Here is a 17,334-nt window from a genome sequence, read left to right as displayed (position 1 = left end):
GAGGGATTCCTTGGAACGGGCTCAACAAAGGCAAACTAAGTACGCGAACCAAAAGCGTCGGGATGTGGAGTTCCAAGCTGGGGAGAAGGTGTGGCTGAACACCAAGAACCTCAGACTACCAAGCTGGATCAGCCGAAAGTTGACCCAAAGGTAAAGACGCATGTATTCCTGTAAATGAATTGATCTTGAGTTCCTTAAGCAGGTTCGCGGGGCCTTATGAAATTGAGGCACGAATCGGTAAAGTGGCTTACCGACTCCGACTTCCTCGAGAGATGGGGAAGATGCACCCAGTGTTCCACGTGAACTTACTCAAGCCGTACTTTGAGGATCCGCTTCGCAAGGACCAAGTGAGACCTTTACCTGAGGTTATCCAAGGGGAAGAGGAATACGAAGTCGAGGCCATCCTCAATGCGCGCAAGAGCAAGCGACAAGGACGCGAGGTGAGAGAGTTCCATGTGAAGTGGAAAGGATTTCCACACTGCGAAGCAACATGGGAACCGGAGGAGAACCTAGCGAACGCACGAGATCTAGTGGAGGAATTTCTGTAAGGCAGAACTTTATGTACTTATGCAAAATTCAATTAAAAATATCAATTTGCAAAGTTGAGCAAATGGCATATGTTGGGACCCGAAGGCGCGCCAAAGGTAAGCTAATTAGCATGGGTTGGATAGGTCGACCAGGCGTAGGGCACTACGCCCGACTCCCTGCGGGGATGTCGAATCCGTAGACGTATTCTACGGAGGTTGGGTTCGAGTCCCAACCCCCTAGTAAAGCAAGGCTGGGTTCAAGTCCCGACCCTATACTAGGGCGTGGTGAGGTGAGGAATATAGGGACACCTATATTCCGTTGTCATGGGCTCTTGGCCGGGGAGGCTAACTTAGGCACACCGCTAAGTGGGGGGATGCCCCCGGAGACATGGACAACAAGTCGTAGGATAAAACGAGACGTTCGATGTGGGCATCGAACTTCTTCTATGGGTGGTGGAGTTGTAAGGAACCGACTCCCCGAGATGTCGTAGGCTAAAGGATCCCCAAAAGCTTGACCGAAGTGACAAAGAGTTCATCGGATGGGACCAAGTCGAGGATCGAGTCCAAGACCGACTCTAGGACCGAGTTCGAGATAGAGTCCGGAATCGAATCCGAGACCGACTCGGGGACCGAGTTCGAGTCCGAGTTCGAGACCGAGTTCGAGACGGAGTCCGGATCCGAAATCGGGTCCGAGACCGAGTCCGAGGTCGAGTCCGAGGTCGGGTCCGAGATCGGGTCCGAGATCGAGTCCGTGATCGAGTCCGAACCCGAATCCGAAGTCGGATCCGAAATCGGGTCCGAGATCGAGCCAGAGACTAAGTCCAAATACTAATACGGGTCAAGGGGTGAAAGCCCAAAGCGTGCGTCTCCCAGGGGGGGGGGGCTGCAGGGGGTTCCAAAAGTATAGTAGGGATAGTGAGGTCCAGGAACCAGTTTAGAAGGGACTCTCCAGTTGGGCTTCCAAACCGACTTGAGGTTGGGACTGGGACCGAGGGGCCTTGGGTGGGAGTGAGCATGGACTTGGCTGGTGCCGGAGGGGCCATCCAAGGAAGTGCTCAAGAGCAGCTCCCACTCCCGAAAGGGAAACCGATTGCGGTGCTCCCGGCTCAGGTGGAGTGGTGCCCCACTTGAGTACCTTGTGGCTCATTGGTCCTCGCCCTTCCGGGGGCTTGGGCCTTTCCTTCGGGATGGAAGAGGGGGGCTAGAGGTACCCATACCGGGCCGTTAGGCCACGGTGTTTCGCCCCGACGTCCCGAAGCAAGTGCTGCACCCAAGGCTTGGGATTTAGAGGGTCCCATGATCAAGCCTTGTGATACCTTGGGGAGTTAGGAATCTGGAGGCTTGGTGTGCTTGGCTGCTTGTGCCTGCGGGGAGTGTAGCCGAACCTTAAGTCCAGTCTAACCCGGGGAGGGGGATTGGGAGAGATTTGGGAATCCGTAGATGGATGGCTAACACTCCGTTGCTCGTGCAGTAAGTAGTTGAAACCAAGTAGGAGCTGGCACCATAGGCGAGAACCTTGGCGAGGGAACTTAGCACAAGCCAAGGCGGAGTTGGTCGGATAGGCGAGGTAAGCTGGCAAATTGGAAAGGAAAAATTTGTGGCTTACATGAAGGTGAACTATTCCATGATAGAGAAAGAGTGTTTAGCAGCAGTCTGGGGTTTCAATAAACTTCATGCATATTTACATGGTTTTTAGACGTTATTAGAAAGTGATTATATTGCCATTACTTAATTATTAAAGCGAAAGAACTTGGTTGGTCATACTACTAAGTGGGCTTTGAAGCTTCAAATATATAATTTTGATATTATTCATCGCTTGGGGAGTTTTATGGCTGATGCTGATGCCCTTTCTCAAGCTTCTCTTCCTTCTTCACTCTCTTCTCATGTTTTTGATGAGTCTGTTGTTTCAGTATTTATGGATTTTCTAGACAAGGATTTTGTGCTGTCAGTGGTTGTTGTACTTGATGTTCAGTGTCCACAAGGTGTAGAGCAAGATCTACCTTTTCTTGATGAAGTTTGCGATGCTCAAAAGATTGAGCTATGGATTTGAAGGCTTTAACATAAGTTTGAAAATCTTGCATCACTTGCTAATAACTTGCCATTTTGGCATTTATATTTGCAATATTGCTTTGAAGATGTTCTTTATTTTGTAGGGATGAATCCTAATAATCATTTATGGTTGGTGGTGTCTTCAATCTTTATTCCACAGTTTCTCCATGCCTACCATGATTTTTCTGTTCTATACGGGCATATAGGACATTGCCGTGTGATCAAGAAGTTATACAGGTCTTTTTATTAGCCGGAAATATAACGTGATGTTATTCAGTATGTGCATAGTTGCATTTGGTGCTAAGCTCGTAATACTTCCCCTCATGCTGTGGAAGGATGGTTGGAGTCAATTATAGTTTCCCATTTGTTTGAATTGGTGGTGTTCAATCTTATGAAACTTTTTCTATGATTGATTACTGGCAATGAGTATGTTATTATTGCTTCTGATTACCTGACTCGTTGGGTGGAAGTTAGTGCTCTTGCTACCGCCTCTACAACTGTTGTTAGATACTTCCTCCTTAATTGAGTGGTGTTTTAGCATTTTTGTCCAGAGCGGATTCTTTCAGATAATAATCTTGCATTTATGGTTGAGGCATTTTATGTTTTGACATCTTAGTTAGGGATACGCCACACTTTCACGAGTGTTTATCATCTATAATTAGAAGGTTTGGTGGAACGGCTCGTTCTAACATTTAAAGGGATGATTGTGAAGTATGTGAACTTTTAGCATTTGGATTGGGATGGTTGCCGTCTCTTCAATATGCATATGTCATAAGGGTGCAAAGTTTTATTAGTGCTTTACCATATAAATTTCTAAACATCTATATAGTTATAATCCAATATTACCAATGGAGTTGGGTTTACCTTCATGATTGCCATGGGCTATCGATGCCAAATCGTGGGATCAATATTTAATGAGTATTCTTCCACTTATCCCAACAGAGCTTATTGAACACTTAAGCCGCACATAAATGGAACAACAACGGCACTACAACTCTTATTATCGTCCACTTGTGGAATACAAAGTGGATGACTTGGTGTTAGTCTATTTTCCTTATCTTATAGTACATAGTTTATCTAAAGGGCTCCTTGCTCAGTGGAAAAAACCGTATCAGGTGTTGTGGCAAATTGGATTGCAAGTATATGAGGTTTGGCATAACATCTAACAAGTTAATCCTCCAGAAATTATGCATATATAATGGCTAAAACGCTTTGTACAAAGGGATCAAGAACAATTGACACCACCTATAGATCCACTGATGCCTCCTCTTAATGTTTCTCCAAATCTTGACTTATTCACAATTCTGAGAGGAAGGGTGTAAGCTCCTGAGTTTGGACTACTTGGGCAATGCTGGACACTGCTATAGGATAGTGGTGAGCAGGGCATTTGATGCATATTAACCTTGTTTATTCTTGTTCGGGAGGTCACCCAGCCCAGTACTATTCAAACCCAAAGACGCTTAACCCCAAATATCCCAAAACCCTTAACCGATTGGAAAAGGGGGTGCACTCTTATTCATGGGCCTTTTTTACCTCTATCTTTGAACCCCATGGACTGTATCTCGAGTTGTTCTCTTTGATTGCTTACAAAGGGATGATATAAGGTCCAAGTGTACGGTGTAAAGAACCGACTCCCTGAGGTGTCGTAGGCTAAAGGATCCCCGAAAGCATGACCAAAATGACAAAGAGTTCATCAGATGGGACTGAGTCGAAGATCGAGTCCAAGACCAACTCTGAGACCGAGTTCGAGATAGAGTCCGGGATCGAGTCCGAGGCCGAATTGGAGACTGAGTTCGAGACAGAGTCTGAGATCCGAATCGGATCCGAGTCCGAGTCCGAGGTCGAGTCCGAAGTCGAGTCCGAGATCAGGTCCGAGATCGAGTCCGAGATCAAGTCCGAGACCGAGTCCGAAGTCGGGTCCGAGATCAAGTCTAAGATCGAGTTCGAGACCGCTTCCGAATACTAATATGGGTCAAGGGGTGAAAGCCCAAAGCATGTGTCTCCTAGAGGGGGGGGGGGCGGGGGGGGGGGTGGGGCTGTAAGGGGTTCCAAAAGTATAGTAGGGATAGTGAGGTCCAGGAACTAGTCTTGAAGGAACTCTCCAGTGGTGCTTCCAAACTGACTTGAGGTTGATACTGGGGTCGAGGGGCCTTGGGTGGGTGTGAGCATGGGCTTGGGTGGTGCTGGAGGGGCCACCTAGGGAAGTGCTCAAGAGCAGCTCCCACTCCTGAAAGGGAAACCAACTGCAATGCTCCCGGCTCATGTGGAGTGGTGCCCCACTTGAATATCTTGTGGCTCATTAGTCCTCGCCCTTCCTAGGGGCTTGGGCCTTCCCTTCGAGATGGAAGTGGGGGGGTAGAGGTACCCATACCGGGCCGTTAGGCCACGGTGTTTTGCCCCAATGTCCCGAAGCAAGTGTTGCACCCATGGCTTGGGATTTAGAGGGTCCCATGATCAAGTCTTGTTGTACCAAGGGGTGTTAGGAACCTGGAGGCTTGTGTGCTTGGCTGCTTGTGCCTGCAGGGAGTGTAGCAAAACTTTAAGTCCAGTTTAACCCGGGGAGGGGGATTGGGAGAGATTTGGGAATCCGTGAATGGATGGCTAACGCTCTGTTGCTTGTGTAGTGAGTAGCTGAAACCAAGTAGGATCAAGTAGGAACTGGTACAATAGGCGGTAACTTTGGCGAGGGAACTTAGCACAAGCCAAGGCAGTGTTGGTCAGATAGACGAGGTAAGCTGGCAAATTGGAAAGGAAAAATTTGTGGCTTAGGATGGGTTCCATGCCTTCATATCAGGTTTGTAAACCTGGGCTCGCGGTGAGGTGATGCGTTGGAACCCAACCAACTACAAGGAAACGTTGGATGCGGCCATCAAGGTGTATTTCAACAATAACTTGCGAAAGGGGAACACGACGGGGTCAGGATCCACGTTTAGCAAAGGGGCCAAACCAAAGGGAACGTATAGCAGAGGGAAATTCAAGAAGAGTTTCTCTAAGAATGAGTCCTCGGGGTTCTGAAAAGGCAAATCTGGTGGCTAGCGAGCGAGTCCGTGGGGGAGTCAAGAAAAAAAAGACAAACCCACGGATAAAAAAGTCAAGTCATATAGCAGCGTGGGAAACAACGTATGCTACAACTGTGGTGAAACGGGACACTTTTTGAGGGAATGTCCCTACCCAAAGAAGGCCCGAGCCAATATGGCCATCAAGTCGAGTGAAGTCTAAACTGAGGTAGTCCCTAACTCAAAGTTACTCATTACATGAGCAACTTTGGTAGAGAGTCGTTCGCGACATCTACTAACCCTCTGAGGGAAGCTCGGAGGTAGCTTTGTTAAGATCCTTATTGACACGGGTGCTTTGAATAATTTTGTGGCTGCAGATATAGTCCGGCAAGCCGGACTAACGGTGCAGCAGCTAGGCGAATCAAGGACTATAGAGTTTGTTCAAGGTAGCTAAAGCACCGATGAGGTACTTTGACAAGCGAGAGTCTAAGTAGGGACATGGAAAGTAGACATGGATTTCACTGTGTTGGACATGGCGGGATTTGACATGATCTTTGGAATGGATTGGTTCAATCAGTTTGTGGTAGCCCTGTATGGACAAGGTAGGAACCTTGTGGTACTGGCGAATGCCCAAGGAAGAAGATCTAGGGTGGAGGCCCAGGATCTAAAGGTAGGGCAAACCAAGGCCAAATATTCCTACTTAAACCTGGTGTCCATGAGAGGACAACTCACTAAAGGAACTAAGGCAGCATTTTGGTGCTTACTCTCGGTGAAGAGTGACAAAAAGACAGGAACGAAAGAAGTAACTTTAGTGATCCAACGAGTGTTAGACCAATTCCAGGATACCATGCCAGAGGAGTTACCGGCAGGGTTGCCCCCTACACGACTGATAGAACATAAGATTGAGCTGGTCGAGGGTGCTAAGGCGGTGGTTCATCCCCCCTATTGTTTGAACGAAAAAGAACTCGAGGAACTCAAGTGCGAACTAAAGGAGTTGGTGGACAAAGGGTATGTTAGGTTGAGCAAGTCACCGTATGGGGCGCCGGTGTTATTTGTGAAAAAGAAAGATGGATCTATGCGCATGTGCATAGACTACTGGTTGCTCAACAAGTATACAAAGAAGAACAAATACCCTTTGCCAAGGATTGAGGACTGTTCAATAGGTTGGGAAAGGCAAAATACTTCTCGAGGATTAACCTGAGGTCAGGATACTACCAGATCAGGGTAGCATAGAAAGATGTCGAGAAGACAACCTGTCGAACCAGGTATGGGAGCTTTGAGTTTCTGGTGATGCCCTTTGGGCTGTGTAATGCGTCGGCAATGTTTTTGGCGTTGATGAACCATATCTTTATACCCTATTTGGATTACTTCGTGGTCGTCTATATCGATGACATCCTAATCTATAGCGAGACACTAGAAGAGCATGCCGGACACTTGGCGAAGGTGTTTGAGAAACTAAGGGAATACAAACTGTATGCTAAAGAGAGCAAATGTGACTTTGCTCAACAAGAGGTAAAGTTTCTTGGGCATGTGGTGGGCCAGGACGGGCTCAAGGTGGACCCGGAGAAGGTCCCAGCGATCTAGGAATGGGAACGACCATCGAATGTACATAAGCTAAGGGCGTTCTTGGGGCTATGCAACTACTACCGAAAGTTTATCAAACACTATTCGAGAGTAGCCCTGCCCTTAACGGACCAAACGGGAAAAGGGAAGATTGTATGGACAACGAAATGCGAGGTGGCATTCGTCCACCTCAAAGGGAGGCTCCCGTGTTGGCATTACCAGACTTTAGTAAGGACTTTGAGGTAGAAACAGATGCTTCGGACTTTGCATTAAGCGTAGTTTTGAAGCAAGACAACCATCCAATAGCGTTCTTCTCGAAGAAGTTGGACAAGGCTCAACGGAAGTGGCCTGCCCACAAGAAAGAATTGTTTGCGGTGGTCAAGGCACTCAAGGAGTGGTGACACTACCTTGGGAGACACTTCAAAGTTTACACGAACAATGTGGCAACGAAACACTTCTTGTCATAGCCCGACCTGAGAGGGAAATAAGGTCAGTGGGCCAATGCCTTGGCCGAGTTTGATTGCGAGATTCTGTACATGCCTGGGAAGAGCAACATCGTGGCGGATGCGCTAAGTCGAAAAGCGAGCTTGAGGTTGGCGATATCTAATATGACAGCAACTTTTTGGGACGAAGTGCGGACAGCATATGAGAATGATGGTCTAACACAAAAAGTGTTGCTGAGGAATCTAAAGGCATGGGAAGCTCACCAGAGAGGTGAGCTGCCAACGGAAGAGAAAATGGACTATGCAGAACGCAATGAACTCATCTATTACAAATAAACAAGAGTGTATGTTCCAGAAGGGGAACTAAGGAAGGTAGCCTTAGAAGAGTGTCATGACGGACCTTTTGCGTGACACGGCAGAGTGCCCAAGACAATGAGCTTACTCAAGAGGAAGTATCACTAGCCAGATATGGCTAAGAATGTCCAAGACTATGTAAAGACACGTCCAACATGTTAGTAGGTAAAAGCCGTGACTAAGGCTAGTGGGGGCTTGTTGCAAAGCATCCTAATTCCGAATCGTCCGTGGAAATGTCTTACGATGGACTTCATCATAGGACTCCCCCCAAGTGAGGGGTTTGATACAATATTCGTGGTGGTGCACCGATTTTCGAAGATGGCACATTTCATACCCACCACAACGGAAGTGGATGTGAAAGGTGTGGCAAAGCTATTCTTCGAACAAGTGGTTCGAGTGCGGGGAAGGCCAGAAGAGATTATCTCAGATCGAGATAAGATCTTCACCAGTAGGTTCTGGAGAACTCTCCTAAAACAGTATCGCACCAAGTTGAAATTCAGCACTGCCTATCACCCACAGACAGGTATTGGGTATTAAGTCAAGTTTGATGGCACTAACACTTCTTGACAGACGGACAAATGGAAAGGGTGAATAGGCAGCTGGAGGATTATTTGCAATGCTATGTCTCGGGACAAGAGATGGGGAAGATGCACCCAGTGTTCCACGTGAACTTACTCAAGCTGTACTTTGAGGATCCGCTTCGCAAGAACCAAGTAAGACCTTTATCTGAGGTTATCCAAGGGGAAGAGGAATACGAAGTCGAGGCCATCCTCAATGCGTGCAAGAGCAAGCGACAAGGACGCGAGGTGAGAGAGTTCCATGTGAAGTGGAAAGGATTTCCACACTGCAAAGCAACATGGGAACCGGAGGAGAACCTAGCGAACGTGCGAGATCTAGTGGAGGAATTTTTGCAAGGCAGAACTCTATGTACTTATACAAAGTTCAATTAAAGTATCAATTTGCGAAGTTAAGCAGTGGCATATGTTGGGACCCGAAGGCGCGCCGAAGGTAAGCTAATTAGCATGGGTTAGTTAGGTCGACCAAGCGTAGGGCATTACGCCCAACTCCCTGCGGGGATGTCAAACCCGTAGACGTATTTTACGAAGGTTGGGTTCGAGTCCCAACCCCCTAGTAAAGCAAGGCTAGGTTCAAGTCTCGACCCCATACTAGAGCGTGGTGAGGTGAGGGGTATAGGGACACCTATATTCCGTTGTCATGGGCTCTTGGCCGGGGAGGCTAACTTAGGCACACCACTAAGTGGGGAGATGCCCCCGGAGACATGGTCAACAAGTCGTAGGACAAAAAAAGACATTCGATGTGGGCATTGAACTTCTTTTATGGGTGGTGGAGTTGTAAGGAACCGACTCCCCGACGTGTCGTAGGTTAAAGGATCCCTGAAAGCATGACCGAAATGACAAAGAGTTCATCGGATAGGACCAAGTCGAAGATCGAGTCCAAGACCGACTCTGAGACTGAGTTTGAGATAGAGTCCAAGATCGAGCTCGAGGCTAAATCGGAGACCAAGTTCGAGACAGAATCCGAGATCCGAATCGGGTCCAAGACCGAGTCCGAGGTCGAGTCTGAGATCGGGTCCGAGATTGAGTTCGAGATTGAGTCCGAGACCGAGTCCGAATACTAATACGGGTCAAGGGGTGAAAGCCCAAAGCGTGCGTCTCCCAGAGGGGGGGGGGGGGGGGGTTTGCAGGGGGGTTCCAAAAGTATAATAGGGACAATGAGGTCCAAGAACTAGTCTTGAAGGAACTCTCCAATGGTGCTTCCAAACTGACTTGAAGTTAAGATTAGGGCAAAAGGGCTTTGGGTGGGAGTGAGCATGGGCTTGGGTGGTGCTGGAGGGGCCACCCAGGGAAGTGCTCAAGAGCAACTCCCACTCCTGAAAGGGAAACCAACTACAATGCTCCTGGCTCATGTGGAGTGGTGCCCTACTTGAGTACCTTGTGGCTCATTAGTCCTCGCCCTTCTTAGGGGCTTGGGCCTTCCCTTCGGGATGGAAGTGGGGGGGTAGAGGTACCCATACTGGGCTATTAGGCCATGGTGTTTCGCCCCGATGTTCTGAAGTAAGTGTTGCACCTAAGGCTTGGGATTTAGAGGGTCCCATGATCAAGTCTTGTTGTACCAAGGGGTGTTAGGAACCTAGAGGCTTGGTGTGCTTGGTTGCTTGTGTCTACGGGGAGTGTAGCCGAACCTTAAGTCCAGTCCAACCCGGGAAGGGGGATTGGGAGAGATTTGGGAATCCGTGGATGGATGGCTACTGCTCCGTTGCTTATATAGTGAGTAGCTAAAACCAAGTACGGCCAAGTAGGAGCTGGTACAATAGGCGGGAACTTTGGCAAGGGAATTTAGCACAAACCAAGGCAGTGTTAGTTGGATAAATGAGGTAAGCTGACAAATTGGAAAGGAAAAATTTGTGGCTTACATATGGTTACAATATATTAATATTAGCATAAGATTTTTGTAGCCATTAGATTGATTTCAATCCAAACCACTCGCTCCTGTATATAAACTAAGGTTTTTGGGCTAATTGATATATAAATTTTCTATATTTTCTTTCCATATTTCATACACTCACAATACTAATATTAAACACTATATATTCTAATGAAAAACTATTAAATATCACACTACTTAATTCAAACTAAAGGAATTGGTATTGCTCAATCATAATCAAGGAGAAAAGTGGCACTAACAAACACATTAATTTCATATTACATTTAGATTTACTGAAGAAAGACTTAGAAGATTCAAGATAAACAAGAGCTATTTACAAGCACGTGTTTGCTAAAAGCACGTAGGCCGGGGCATCATCTGGGTTTAATTTCACAATCGTTTCAAACGCAAGCTTTCCAATCTCCTTGTTCCCCATTCTTTCACAGCAGCTCAACACTGTCATCCACACAGCCCTATTCAATCCACTTCCACTCTCCAGAGGCAAGCTCTCCGCCATACTAACAGCAGCTGCCATCTGGTTTGATCGTCCAAACAAATCCACCATGCAAGCATAGTGATCCTCAGTCGCAGCTATTCCATAGTCACCTCTCATCGACTCAAAGTAGTCTTTAGCTCTGTCCACCAGGCCGGCATGGCTGCAAGCATTGAGGAGGCATAGAAAAGTAACCCCGTTCACAATCTCGCAAGCTCGCGACGACGCTCCAGCCTTCATGCTCTCGAAGACTTGAAAGACTTGATTGTGATCGCCAACTCGCGAGTAGCCCGAGAGGAGAGAGTTCCAGGTCACCGAGCTCCTCTTGGCAGGATCCATGGTGTCGAAGACGTCGCGAGCTTCGTCCATGCTGCCAGACTTTGCGTAGAAATCCACCAGGCTAGTTGCGACGAGTGGATTGCTCTCGAGTCCAGCGTTGAGGACCTGAGTATGGATCGTTCTTCCGGTTTCCAGTGCTGCCGAGTTTCCACAGGCCTTGAGCGCCGCCACGAAAGTTCCATCGTCTGGCGAGAGGTTCTGCTGCTGGAGTCGATCCAAGAGCTCCAAGGCGAGCTCGTTTTCGTCGTTGAGAGCACACCCGAGGATGATCGAGTTCCACAGCACCAAGTCGGGCTTGGAGACGCTGTCGAAGATCTCTCTGGCATTGATCAGGCTCCCACACTTGGAGTACATGTCGACGAGAGTGCTCCACAGGAAGATCTCCGTCGAGGAAGAACTGAGTGGGCTCATCTGCAAGTGGATAGCTCGCCCTTGATCCAGACACCACGACCTGAGATCGCCATCTTTGTAGTTTCTCGCTGCTAAGTTGGCAAAGGCCTTGAAAACCGCAATATAAGTCCGAGTGTCTGGCTCCACACCCCTTCCCTGTTGCTGCAATCGATGGAAGAGGCTTAGAACGATCTTCGCTTCTCCTCCCTGAGCAAATCCCATGAGCAGCGAGTTCCAAGTCACCACGTCTCGCTGTTTCATCCGCTCGAAAACTCGCGTCGAATCCTCCATGCATCCACACTTCGCGTACATGTCCACCAGGCTGCTCGCCACGAACAAGTCACTCTCCACCAGCCCCAACTTCTCCAGTTCTGCGTGGATCGCTACTCCAATCTCCAAGCAAACAATCCTACTTTCATCTTTTCTTTCGCTTGATCCGGATCCCTGTTCTTCAAGCCCAAAGAAAATCGAGCCTTCTTCTTCGCTGCTAGCTAAGCTCGCACAGGCCTTGAGTGCCGCGACAAACGCTCGAGCATCCGGCTGGAAGCCTTCTCCCACCATCCTCGAGAAGAGATCCAGAGCTTTTTGAAACTCACCACCTTGGACATGTCCCAGAATGAGAGCAGTCCACGAGACAGCATCGTGGCGAGCCATTCTCTCGAAAACATTGCTCGCATCGATCAAGCTGCCACACTTCGCGTACAAATCCACCAGCGAGCTCGCGACGAAGACGTCACGCTCGTGACCGGCCTCCTTGAGCCGAGCGTGAACAGCCAGAGTTTTCTCCAAGAAGTGCCGCTTCTTCTTCGCGACATCCCCATCTCCTCCCAACTCCTTTTCCAGAGAGATCGCCAGAGCCTTCAACACCGCGTTGTAAGTCCGAGCGTCTGGATCGAAGCGCGCGTCTGTCATCCGCGAGAAACTCTCGAGAGCTCGCGTTCCATCCAGGTTTCGAGCGTATCCCAGCACGAGAGCGTTCCAGGAGACCACGGTGTGGCTCTCGATGGCGTCAAACACCCGGCAGGCGTCCTCCATGGCGCCGCATTTGGCGTACATGGAGAGCAGCGTGTTGGCCACGAAGATGTTGGAATCCATCCCGGCCATGGCGGCGCCGGCGTGGATTCTCATCCCGGCCTCGACGTCTCGGGCGCTGCCGCACGCCTTGATCGCGGCCACCAGCGCTGGAACGCTCGGCGCCTTTGAGCCGCATTGCCGATTCCTGTCCAAGATCTGGAGGGCCTCCCTGTTGCCTGGCTGCGATCTCATAGACTAGCAGCGCTGCGATAGAGATCCGACCGGCTTGCCTGTGAGCGCCGCCATTGCCAAGAGAGAATTCCAAGCCCTAGATTCTAGAACATGGATAAAAGGTATTTTAATACGGCGAGCTTTGTTTATGTTTGAAACGCAGAGCTTTCTCAAACGATGCTCTGTGTAGACCGGGACGAATAGATCGAAACAGGTATTTATCATCTACGCTCAGGACCTATTCCTGTGAATCTACGAAGTTTTCGCTTACATGTCAAGTATACGAACGCTGGAATTCAACATGATCGCGGCTGAATGGACCAAAAGAGTTTAATCGGACTGGCTTTGCCAGCATGTACTCAAATCTCTTGCAGCGGACGAGCAGTAAAACAATCGACACAAGGTAAAACAAGAGAGAAGGATAGCGAAGTTCTTGTTCTTGTCCTAGCGACCTCTGTGAATCCCTCTTTCTTTTTCTCCTTTTCGTCTAAGATGTCTGGATCGATGGGGTGGATCGATCAGCTCGTTTTCTCCGGAAAACTAAATCTGTCTCCTCAGATTCTCGTGGACAGAGATTGCTTGCTCGCTGGATTAAAGCTTTCGCTCGCTTTCGCTCTCTTCACCCTTTCGTTCTTTCTCGTCACCACCTTGGTGGCGTCTCTTTCCTGTGAGAACAAATGCCGCATCGTGGCATCTAGCTCCTGAGCTTTTAGTGTGGGGACTCGACAGGGACGGCTGCGACAAATTCTCTCGCTTGGTTCTATAATTCCATCTATAGTTCTATATTATAGATTTGGGGTATTGATCAACTAACCAAATCTTTGGTGGTAATCTCGCTCCATGTCATAGGGATCGGGGAAAATTCTGCTTGCCGCTTTTTACACGTGGGGGCTGGGGAGTGGGGCCCACCCCGTTGTTGCGAGCGACGGCGGTGGGGTACGGCCGACCGCATTATGGCCACTGGCGCGGGGACGAGACGTTTGTCCGGTGTCCGTACACAAGTGACGTCACCGGCCTAACTCCCTCATTTATTGCCCCGCGCGAGACGCTCGGAGAGATTGCGATATGATAGAGGTGGTGGGGAAATGCGCAGGGTTATGACATGGCATGGAGGGGAAATGTGGGGGCCAATTGGGATCCCTGTCGGGAAGGAGGATTTCCCGTTTTAGGTTTATGGGTGGTGGAGCTCGTGTATCAACTTGGGGGAGGACTATCACTTTGCGATTATAAATGAGACCAAGGAAAGGTGTGAATAGCAGCTGACTGATCTCGCCAGAGATTTCTTTCTCAAACAATCACAACAGTGTTGATTTCCTCTGCCTCCTTTTCCCCGGATTCTATTCCATCATCCGTGATGCAATGCGTAAGCCCGAATCTGCCCGGTGGATAAAAAAGGAACGAGAGTACCCTCGAGTTCCATTCAACAATTTCAATCAGTGTTTTACCCCAGGGTTTCCTTCCGTACCGATTCTTGTGTGCCAAACTGAACTGACATCGTGCGTGGCGGGGACAAACAAAAAACAAAACAAACAAACAAACCCGGGTAAACAAACAACCCCCCATCTGCCGTACGCCCGGGTGACGTGCGTACCACGCCGGAGGAGCCGGGGGATGAAAAGGTGGCGGATCAAAAGTCCCGTTTTCTTGCGATCTTAGATTCGTCCCCATCGATCCATCGAGCCAGCAGAGCCAAGAACATAAAAATGTCGTGATCTAGAATCACCCAGGTGGATGCAAAGCGGAGGACAATCAATCAATTTTCGTTCTTTCACAGAAGATAAACACTCGCAAACCTGCTGTATTAGAAAATTATAGAATAAAATAGAAAACAGCCACGAAATATCTGCCCGTCGGTGGCCCTTCATTCATACGGACTGCAGGCGCGGCCACGTGACGCGCACCAGCGTCCGTACCTGTGGCCCAAAAGGCTGATATAACAAAGAGAATGACCGAAGAATTTTCCCCCTTTATTTTTTTCTCTTTGCTTTTTCCTTTATTTTTTTCCTGATTTTGTAGTTGGGTGTTGTTGTGAGTGGGCTGTCTGCTGGCCCCTGGGTGGTGTCTGAAGGTCTTTTGAAACTTTTGGTTTTAGGTCTTCACGTGCAAATCGCATGTCGTTTGTTGCTTCTGACCATGCGTTCCAAATGAATCTGGCAGCTGATGCTTACAGTCCACGGTCGTTGGGCCGGGAATATCCGCGAATAATCAGGCCCCCCATTTAATCCGGAAAGGGTAAAAGGTAGGGCCGTACTTTAATTCTTCTTACCTCCCCTGAAATGGAATGCCCGGAACTGACAATGCCCCAAAAGAGGCAATTCTCAAGATTAAATCCGCCATCCAAACTGACCTTTTTGATTTTCCCGGTCGTATATGTGTTGAACATTGCTGGATACCTTTATGTGATTGATCTCACCCTCTCTCTCTCTCTCTCTCTCTCTCTCTCTCTCTTATGGCCGTATAGTATAGTATAAAACCAGACGGTCATGTCGTGTCCTGGGAGCTTTTGTGATTATGTTTCGTGTACGAGACGAGGCCAAGCACTCGAGTAGGAGCTTGGGGAGCAGCGAGAAGCCACAAAAACACAGGGACAGGGGTTGCGTTGGCCTCCATTCAAATCTCTCTCCCAGTGGGCTTAAATGGCTGGCAACTTGGAACTTCCCATTTGGGAATGAAACTTGCCTGGGGGGAGTGTACATGTTGTTATGGACATGTAGCTTGGTGGTGGCGTATAGCTATAACAGTTGCGTACAATTGTACAAGACATCCACCTAACAGCAAGGCGTCTGTCCGGCCCCGGTTGTTATTAGTGCTAATCATCGCTTCGCGCAATTTTCCTTAGGGCTACGGACGGCGAAGTTGACGGTCGCGTTCTGTTTGAAGGAAGCGGTGTGTCATGAGACAAAAGGTGGCGGGCTTTTCAATCTTTCTTAGGTTTCCTGGGCCAGGAAGTTATAGTGCATGCGTTGCGAGCTTTACAGCCTTGCAAAAGCAAGGAATGAAAGAGAGGCGCTTGCTTGCTTGTTTGTTTCATCAGTTCCTTCTCGAAGTGCCCCTTTTGGATGCCGGGATGGGACTCACGGACGAATGCGGGATTATTGCGTGTATGACCCGGCCGATGGGGATTGAAATCGATCTTGTCCAATCCAGCATCCAATGCTAAATGCCAAGACAAGGAAAGTTTGCCACACCTTGGTCTTTCCCATGATTTTCTCAGTGTGTAAGAGAGAGAGAGAGAGATGGTTTTAACAGCAGCCCAGATGCCGCGCCGCCCAGATGCCGCGAAAGTAGCTTCGTCTACGAGGGGATCAAATCCGTTGCGGGATCAAATCGCAACAGCCCAGCCCAATTTCCCGGTTGACCGTGAGTCAGCGACGCGACCGATGCGACCGCGGGCGTCAACGTCCGTCATTTACGTCCGGGCGACCGTAGCCCCAACAAACAACAAGCAAGCACTCCTTCTCATGTGCCAAGCATCGCTGTTATTCGCCCACACCGAGAAACTTACCCCTCCAAGTTAAAAACAGTCGTGGTTTATCCGGCGGATTTTACGTGGGACTTTGCACATTTGGGAGCGTTTGAGGGTGGCGCTGGTGGTGACATAGCGTTTTTACGGCCTCCGTAACTCTTGTGTTGTTGTGCGTGGTGGAAAGGGCTGGCCGCTCTTCCATTCCCGATGCGAAGGAGGGTGATTGCTGGCTAGTAATCTAATTCCTAGCTTAGGGTTACCCTTATAGAAGCTTTAGCTCCAATCAAAGTTTCCAGATCCCCACAATTCGCTTGGTCTGTAAGCCGAGAACGAGCATGCATTGAATCACTGAGTAGCTCGTACGAAATTAGGGCACTGGGAACCGTGTGGTGTTCGCTTGGGGCGAAAAGTTGGCGGCATTTTTGTATCAACGTCCTTTGCGGTGGTGCTGATCATCATCACTGCTAATATGCCAAAGCTACTCCTCAGCTTTCTAGCAATTAGAAAAGAGGGTGGCGAGATTCAAGTAGTCCTTCTGACATAGATTCTATGATGATTACTTTAATGGTTTTCCTTGATCATGATAATGTGGCACCACGCACCTAACCATCTCGGGCACTGAAGACCATTAAACTAAAGCCATTAGACTGGGATTATACTAATACCCGAGTCGGTTTAATCATCTCGTTGTGATCAAACATTCTTTGAATCTCTCCCGGGCTCTAAACATAAAACTATGGTTTTGTAGATCTTGATCATGGCGTGATCAGACATTTCTAGAGCGCGACTTGGATATCCGTACGGGAGAAAAGAAAAAGAGCTTTATTTCTTCTTGGGTGAATTGAGAGCTGTTGCTGTTTTTGTTATGTTTCCAGTCACTGCCCTGGTGCGTGTGTCTGAGCACGCAAACAATGTGGCCATTTACCGGGGCCTGTAAGGCGCAGACACGTGGCAGGGCCTCCACGTACAGAAACCCCTAACAGAGTCCGTTTGTGTTTTCTGTCAGGTCTGACGGAGCTGCTGA

General features: G+C 48.7%; 1 protein-coding gene across 1 annotated transcript; it reads right to left on the bottom strand.

The window, feature by feature from the left end:
- Positions 1-10,711: 10,711 nt before the first annotated feature.
- On the bottom strand, positions 10,712-12,865 carry LOC112347101 (pentatricopeptide repeat-containing protein At1g11290, chloroplastic-like). Its single transcript, XM_024677432.1, has one exon. It carries the CDS (start codon positions 12,863-12,865, stop codon positions 10,712-10,714), a length of 2,154 nt encoding a protein of 717 aa, XP_024533200.1.
- Positions 12,866-17,334: the final 4,469 nt, after the last annotated feature.

The sequence above is a fragment of the Selaginella moellendorffii genome, unplaced genomic scaffold, assembly GCF_000143415.4.
Source record: "Selaginella moellendorffii unplaced genomic scaffold, v1.0 SELMOscaffold_19, whole genome shotgun sequence".
Lineage (NCBI taxonomy): Eukaryota > Viridiplantae > Streptophyta > Lycopodiopsida > Selaginellales > Selaginellaceae > Selaginella > Selaginella moellendorffii.
Note: the sequence above shows the minus strand (reverse complement) of the source record. Positions and strands in the feature narration are given on the sequence as shown.

What these genes read in the sequence shown, in the direction of transcription:
- LOC112347101 (XM_024677432.1), bottom strand. Translation starts at nt 12,865, where the DNA reads ATGAGATCGCAGCCAGGCAACAGGGAGGCCCTCCAGATCTTGGACAGG.